Source organism: Juglans regia, chromosome 16 (assembly GCF_001411555.2).
Source record: "Juglans regia cultivar Chandler chromosome 16, Walnut 2.0, whole genome shotgun sequence".
In the NCBI taxonomy this organism is placed as follows: domain Eukaryota; kingdom Viridiplantae; phylum Streptophyta; class Magnoliopsida; order Fagales; family Juglandaceae; genus Juglans; species Juglans regia.
Window position 1 is genome coordinate 3,275,755 of NC_049916.1, and position 8,657 is coordinate 3,284,411.

Consider the following 8,657-nt stretch of genomic DNA (forward strand, 5'->3'; position numbering starts at 1 on the left):
CTGAGCCCTGGAATTTTCCAAGTAACTCCTCTTTCTTTCTCTCGCTTTATGTATTGCTTTTATTTTTTTTCATTGTTTTGTTTATTTTGGATTGGTATTTCTTCAGTGCACTGAACATATAGCCAAGCATACAGATGTTATGAGTTGCTTTTTCTTTTATGTGGGTTTTGATGTGGATGTTTAAATTTGTAATACAAATCCAACCCCAAAATTTTGTTACTGCTTTAAGTTTTGCATTACGAAACCCATCTTTTGTGGTTTATTTATATTGATGTCTAAAGGGAAAAGTACATTTTAAACCCCAAACTATATATAATCTTGTTTATATAAAAAAGGAACTACGAACTTTTTGATAATTTGTACCCTCAGTTTAGATTTGAGTGTGAAGATTGTTTTAGGTCATGCCCTATTCTTCATTGATCTTGGTGAAATCCAAACCAATGGTGCAAATGGCACAAAAGTGAGAGTTTAGGTTACAAATTGGGAAAAATGATGGTAGCTAAAGCTAAACCATTTAATCTAGGAATGATTGCTAACATTCTAAGAACCATTGAAACATGAAAAATTTCATACCGAGAACCAAAAGTTTTGGTTGTTAATTTTCTGTTTGTTGAATAGATGAAAACTTTGCCAATTGACACTTGTATAAGTGAAACAAGATAAACATAGTAAGATTTCTAGAATGGCTAGAGTCAAATCGGATCAAAATTTCCTAAGATTTATAGATTAAACACTTATTTTTCATTTGTTTCTTTTTAGCATTTAGAAAAAATTGAATTTCCATTATTGAAAACAGTATGGTATTCTTATTTTCTCATGCATTTATTATTTGTCAGTACATACCATAGATTCATTCAGAAGTGACACTCCTACAAATTTAAGAGACGATGAGATTACTACTCCTTTAACTTCAAATATTAACTTGTTTACTAATAGTAATACCATCCTCCCTCCCAAAAGGAAGGCAAGTAAGGACCCATCAGCGGTGTGGAAACACTTCACAAAAATAGATAGATGTTCATTAAGTGATCCAAAAGCGGGGTGTAATTATTGCCACAAGACTTACACTTGTCACCCCTAGAAACATGGTACATCAAGTATGCTGCATCATGTTGGTGTTTGTAGGAAAAATCCTAATAGAATTAGACTCGTGGATCAACAAACTACACATAAGTTTGATCCAGAAGATGTACGAATGATAATTGCAGAGATGATCCTAGTATGATTGATTCTGATTCTCAACAAAATTTTTGAGTTGAGTATGAACAAGAAATTATTGAATGTAATTTGAGAAATAAATCAAAGAATGATCAATACTTGGAATATGGTTGTGAGGCATGAGTTTCAAATTTTGATATTTTGGATTGATGGAAGATCAATGAAATAAAATATCCTATTTTGGCAAGAGCTACACGGGATGTGATGGTCATTCCTGTTTCTACTGTTTCTTTTGAGTCAGCCTTTAGTGCAAGGGGTCGTGTGCTTGACCCGTTTCGTTGTTCATTTTTTTCAAGAACAGTTGAGGCACTCATTTGTACTCATAATTAGTTAAAAGATCAAATACCTATTGATCTTCGTGCATCCTTGGACAATATTGTAAGTTTTGAGGCAGAATTGGGTAATGAACATATTTCTTACTTACATATTTATTAAACTTTTTCATAATATTTATTTTTATGTCATTTAATAATCTTTTTTTTTTCAGAGTTTGATCCCAAATCAAACTTTATTTATGTTGATGAAGAGTGACTCAAGACTTATGGTCTGTACATTCTATATTTGTTGTTAAAGATTCCTGTTTGAGGACTGTTTGTTGACACTAAAAAGCCATGTGGTGTTCCTTTGATAGTTTCTAATATTTCTAACAATAATTAATGAATTTCTTATGTTATGGATGTTTATTGTTCAGTTATTTGGGACCTATTTGTGTTAAATTATGAAGTTTTGTGAGTTTGAGTATGTCACTTTTTTGGGTTGATGTTAGATGTGTACTCCTTTATGCAGCAAAAAGAAAAAAATAGTTTCTGCACAAAGCCTTAAAAATATAAAAAATGGCAGTGAGAAAGAAAGATAAAAAAAAATGTGAGTAAAGGCAGGTATATATAAAAAATAAAAAATCGATAATTTTTACTTGACCCGAACCTGGTCATGGTTGCTGGCCAAGTTGGGTCGGGCCAAAAAAGTGCTTAGACAGGCCAATGTGCGGACCTAGTTTCATATAATAATACACGTATCATATCAAATCATATCAATTTATAAATTTATTTTTATAAGATGTTTTTTGACCGCTAGGCCAAATTAGCCTTTTCATTTCTTTAAAAAAAAAATTTTTATTCATATTTTTTTATCATTTTAAAACATTTTTAAAAAATATAAAAAAAATAATCAATACATTAATAGTCAATTCTTTAATTATTAAGTAAAGAAAAAAAATTAAAAAATAAAATAAAATAAATGAAGTGTCAAAATGAGTGGACAAAGTAGTAATTTTCTTAAAAATAATACCCTAACAAATAAACTAGATATCTCAAGAGTATGCAATAAACGCCCAGCCACCTAACTCGACCATCAAGCCCAATTTAGACAGTCTAATTTTAAGCTGAGTCTAACATCCAAACATTAAATTCTTAAATCAATAAATTTATCTTAACTCAAAAACTTTTTACACGTAGAACCCACAATTTTTTTTAACTTCTCATAAATATATCTAAACTTATCTTAACATTTACACACATATAAATTTATCTTAAGTGAGTTTCAGAAAACTCACTTTAATATCTCAACTCATTACTATTTATATAAAACTCAATTCATGACTCTATCGGATCTTTAATTTGTCAGCTCAGGTTTTGACACAACAAGGGCTTTTGTCACAAAGTCTAAATTCGAACATGCCCTCCTAAGAGCATTTTCAATAGAATAACTAAATGTAAAATAAATATACTTTTTAGCTATTAAGACAACAAAACCGTCCACATTGGATTAGGCAAAGGGTAACTACAGTAACTTTTAGCTACAATAATTCTAAAATTAAAACCAAATTTGATACCAAATTTTTATTTTATTATTTCTTTTATAACTCTTCCTCTTGCTGATACCTCCATTTGCCTTTGCTTTTGGGCTTGCTTTAATTCTTTTTTACTTTTGTGTTTATTTTAGTTTATTATTGCTTTTGTGTGTGCACGCTATCCTGCACCCATATTTTGATGAACTATGTAATACATGTCCATTAACCAATTAAATAAATTAGAATATGACTATTAATTAACATATAATCATATAATAAGTAGAATGATAAAATTAAATAAATTAATATTATTTTATTACTATATAATAAATAAATAAATAATTTAATGTAGAGATTTGATGTGAATATAATATCTTAAGTCAAATTCATCTCATATTATTTTATTGTTATATAATGAAAAAAATAAATAATTTAATGTGAAAATTTAATATGAATAAAATAGTCAAAGTCAAATTCATCATTTATGAGTGATTTAAATTTAAAGATGAGTTGAGATGGTTTGTGAATAGTAGAATAAAAGTTGAATTATTTATTATATTTTATGTAAAAATTTAGAAAAGTTGTTTTGAAATTTGAAAAAATTGAATTATTTATTATATTTTGTGTGAAAATTTGAGAAAATTATAATAATAAAATGAGATGAGTTGAGGTGGGTTAAGATAGGTTATGAATACAAACGAAATGAAATGAAAATTCGAGAGTGCTCTAAGGGCAGATTTGAGGGATGAGATGAAAATTTTATATTTTATTTTAGTGTTTAAAATATTACGTTTTAGTATTATTATTATTTTAAGATTTAAAAAAGTTGAATTAGAATTTGAAAAAATTGAATTGTTTATTATATTTTATATATAAATTTAAAAAATTTGTAATAATAAGATGAGATAAGATGAAAATTTTGTCTCTCATCCAACTTCCAAACCTGTCCTAACTGTCGGCTTCCCATCGGTCCTTTACGCCTTCCTTGCGTGGAAGAACCGGTTTCTCTTTTTGTGCTGGTTTCTTAAAGGAATATGCTCTGATGTTCTTCTTTATGCTCTTGAGGAAACAGCTGTGTTCGATCTGTTTCTAGGCTGCAACCTTGTCTTTTTCCTCTTCACATTTTTCTCCCAATTTATGATGTATTCCATAAAATCTTTCAATTCTTTCATAATGCATGTATATGTTATTTTCAAAGGAAGACAATAAGTATTATTTCACCAAGAAACCATACATCTATCTAAATGAATTTCAACAAATCTCACAAAGATTTTATAAAAATAAATTCACAAATTAATATGATTTTATCTAATACATTAAATTTTCTTTACAATAACATAAATTCCAACCAGTCACACAAAGATTTTGTAAAAATAAACTCACAACTTAATATAGATTCATATGATACGTTATATTTTCTTTATAATAAAAAAAATTTTACAATCTAATGTATCATATTAAATTCCGTCAATTTGTGATAATTTATTTTTGTAAAACTCATTTTTGACTAAAGCATTTTTTCTCCGAGGAAAGATATGTTGGTCCTTCACAACATATTAAAATTTGTGTCCTTCATTCTAATACTCTAGAAATATCTCCGGACATTATCTATAGTTAAGTTTAAGATAAGTCTACCGGTAAAGATAAATACAGAATAAAATACACTCAGAAAGAGAAAGTATATATGAGACGAAAAAGAAAAGAGCATCGAAGCTGCCCTTAATAGTTAATTGTCAAGCTCAGGCCCAAGCAGATTCAGGTGGGCTTTAGAGTGTTCAACAAGACAACTAAAAACTTTATTAAAAAACCTCTCTTATTTGAGATGAAAAAAAAAAAAAAAACAATTAAAATCAGCTTGGTTGAAAACAAGTATCGTGGTTGATTGAAAGGAAAAAAAAAACATATATGGGTGATATAAAAAGAAGAGAGGTGAGACTATCGTAATGGATGCAAATTGCCAAATAATAATTATAATAATAATAATAATAAATAGTGTAATAAAGGTTACTTTATATTTGTTAGAGCACTGATATCGATCTCTTTAAAATTGAGAAATATTCAAAATTTAAATGATTCGTAGTTTAAAACGTTGCATTGGAGTTAGTGAACAATCAAAACTCCAACTTTGAGTTACAGTGCATTTACTTTCATCTCCATATGTGGAGAGATACTGTTCATAGTCTATTCCCATTATTTTATTACAAAATAACTTCCTCAAACTTTTAGATTAATGCCACCACGGTTTAAGTATTAATCAGGATTAATTAGGTTGAGAAAAAAAATTAGTTGAGAAACAATAATTTAAGTATCAAATTAAATTATTAATTAACATATGGTTGGTGTAATTGTAAAATATGAAAAAAAATTAAAAATATTATTATTAAAAAAATAATATTATATTATTATTTTGACTAATCTAATAACTAATTTAATGTGGGGTTATGGCTAGAGATGTTTTGAATTTATAAAAAATATATACTTTTTATCGAATTTTAGAGATGATTTTGATGAAGCCAATACAAATGCTCTTAATTTTCATTTTGGGGCCTTAATATTCTTTTTCCTTTGGAGGCCTTCTCAAAGGGGCTTCTCAAGTGCTGGTCTTGATTGCCTACCTCTTTGAGGCAGCAACCACACCACAGTAACGAGAGGCATCCCCACCCAAAGATACATTTGTTTTCTTTTCTTTTTGTTTATGCGACAGAGAATTTAAGAATCAAAAGATTTGTAGAGATTAGAGCTTGATCACAAGAATAATAATACTATATACCACGTTATTATCTCACTTTCATCGGAATTTATAAACATGACACTTTCCATTGTGTAAGGATCGGTATAAGAATGTGAGATATATGTTTAGTTAGCATCAGTTATTTAAAAAATAACTTTGACGAAAAGTGGCTTCATACATTCGTGCTTGAATTTGATCTTTGTGTATAGCATAAGAAACATGATGTTTGTTTTAAGAGTTCATTTTACATCTATATTTCTCAAAATGTGATGTCTGAGAATTTAAATTTTTACAAATGCGAATGCATTTAGATATGATAAAGAATTTGATAGGATTTATTTCTAAGTATCTTTGTAATATTAAAATAATAACCATAACAAGACTTTCACGTAGTCTAATATGACTAACAATATCCAGTTCAAAAAAAAAAAAAACAAATAGTATCATCAAAGGGTTAGAAATAGTGGTTGTGAATTTTTTTATTTTTTATTTTTTATTTTTGTTGGCTTAGGGATAGATTTTATTTAAAATTCTTAATTTGGGGATTGGGAACAACTAGAGAGAGAGAGAGACCAGGGTTTTATAGCAATTTTCAAGCTAGAACAATGGTACCACGTTATCACAAACTTAAAGAACATGAATTTTCAGAAGCAATTAGCAACAAAGCACAACACTTCATAAAGCTAAAGAAACCGAGCTTAATTTAAGTGTAGTAGGGTCCAATCAACAAAGACAATGAACTCACACTAGGTATCGTGAAAGCAATCCATCAAGATACAAGTAAATACATACTAGAACAAACATGGTAAAATGACTAGACTGAGGAACTTGAAAAGACCTACTCATCATCCTCCTGGTATTGCTTGAGAACCTCGGCACATCCAGACAAGGCCCTCTCCTTTGTGAAGCCCATTGCATTGACAAAACGATTGTTGGAAGCCATACCATTGTAGCCGGTGAGGATGACGCGGGCACGGTCACGTCCTGGGGATGCTGTTGCACAGTCGTGCTGGGGGCTGCTAACGAGCATGGCATCACAAAGCTGGTCCTGATGGTCTTCGGTGACCAAGATGCTATAGGTTCCAGTGGAGTCAGTAGTCCCCTCCTTGCTGTATACAAGTTGCATTGACTTTCGGTCTTTACATTCCACCCTAACCTTGGCACCTGTGAAGCACATGAACAATTACATGTATTGCAACATCAACTATAAATGAGTCAGAACAAAGATCTTCTTCAAACAATTTGAACAAACAGATGCTATTGAGGAGATATAGGAACTATAAATGATACATACTGCAGGTGATGGTCATAAGTTTTACATCGTTCTGCAGTACCAAAAATCAGCAATCACATATGACATGACTGGATAATGCATGGATAGAGCCATATAGGCCATGAAAATACCCAACGAACTCACAGAACCTCTTCGAATGAACAAGAGGTTGTCTCGATGCTAGGACCAGACTAGTGATCACATCTGTGAACTAAACGGGCTTTTCTTACTAAAAGTTTGTGCAAGACTATGATCAGAGCTCCATTTGCCAAAAACAATTTCTTAAAAGCGATCCCCCTTAATAATGTGTCATGGGGGACGATTTTTCGAGATCCCAACCAGCATTGTGGAGGGAAGGGGCACCATCATTGAATCACAACGGCTCCTACCAATGCAGGATGTCCAGACCCATGAGTCATGACCCATTTCTTTTACTAATCCTTGGAAAAAATGATTCACTCTCTTCCTAAAAGATGCCCCCTTTTCCGGTTCATCCCCGGGGTTTCCCACTCTAGTTTCCTCCATTACTTCAAGAACGAAAAAGGTTTTGTCACAGAGACCATTCGGAGAGAGGATTATCTATAAACCCCACGGAGACTCCGCAATAAATTAATAGCTCAGGTACATCATCATCTATTGCAGACCTCAAATGAGTAATCTTTACGATTTTTGTGCAAATAAATATATATATTAGTTTCAACACTTCGTTGGTCTTGATTTAAACATTAATTTACACATACTGTGCACAATGACAGACGTAAAAAATATCATTTTCTTCTATCTCTGATCTAAATCAAAACTATTGCGATATAAAAAACAAAATCTTTCAGATCCAAATGGCAAAAAGAAATCACCACCACCACCGATATACGATTTGTACACCCAAAGCCACAAACCTCAAAACAAACACTATACTAGCAGTAGTTTCTAAGATCAGCCAAGCAAATCTCAGATCCAACATATTAGAAACCCATTAGCAAAAAGAGAAAAGAGAAACGTGACAGTACCCGGAATGTAGGTGGTGGCGGAGGTCTCGAAACCGGCGCGGCAGGTGTCGCAGAAAACTTTACCTTTCACTATGAAGGGGTTTCTGGTCGGGCGGCCGGCGCTAACCATAAGTGCAGGGAGGATTAGAGAGAGCGCAAAAAGCAAAGCTGTTTTCGACATTGTTGCTTGCTTGGAGAGATTTGAGAGATAATGTGATTGAGCGAGCGAAGTGTGAGAGAGACTATAACTCGAGGGACAGATATATGGTGGACGTATTGGAAATTTGGAATCATGCCGCGTTGGAGAAAATCAAAGGGTAGTGCCTGTGCTACACGATAGTTCAACCGAAGATTTCAACCGACATGCACTTATTTATTTATTTTTTCTTCTTTTTCTTTAATCATATTTTATATATCTTTAAATAGTTTTAAAAAATAAAATAAAAAAATACCAAATCATTAATATTTACTTTCTTAGCTATTTAGTAAATTCAATCGTTCACAACTAGCATTTTCCAAAATGAAAAGAGAAAAGCTACTCCTACCCATCCCGATCCCGATAATTTTTTTTTATTTAATAATTAAAAAAATATTTTATAATGATATTGTGTTTTGTTTAAAAAAAATGTTTAAAGATATAAAAAAATGAATAAAAAAAAC

At 30.9% G+C, this 8,657-nt stretch overlaps 1 protein-coding gene across 1 annotated transcript; it reads right to left on the reverse strand.

The window, feature by feature from the left end:
* Positions 1–6,392: 6,392 nt before the first annotated feature.
* Positions 6,393–8,340, reverse strand: LOC109012461 (protein DOWNSTREAM OF FLC-like). Its single transcript, XM_018994106.2, has 2 exons — positions 8,019–8,340; positions 6,393–6,902 (listed from the first exon to the last, which is right to left on the reverse strand). The coding sequence occupies exons 1-2, from the start codon at positions 8,176–8,178 to the stop codon at positions 6,577–6,579; spliced, it is 486 nt and encodes a 161-aa protein (XP_018849651.1). The 5' UTR covers positions 8,179–8,340; the 3' UTR covers positions 6,393–6,576.
* Between the last annotated feature and the right edge of the window lie 317 nt (positions 8,341–8,657).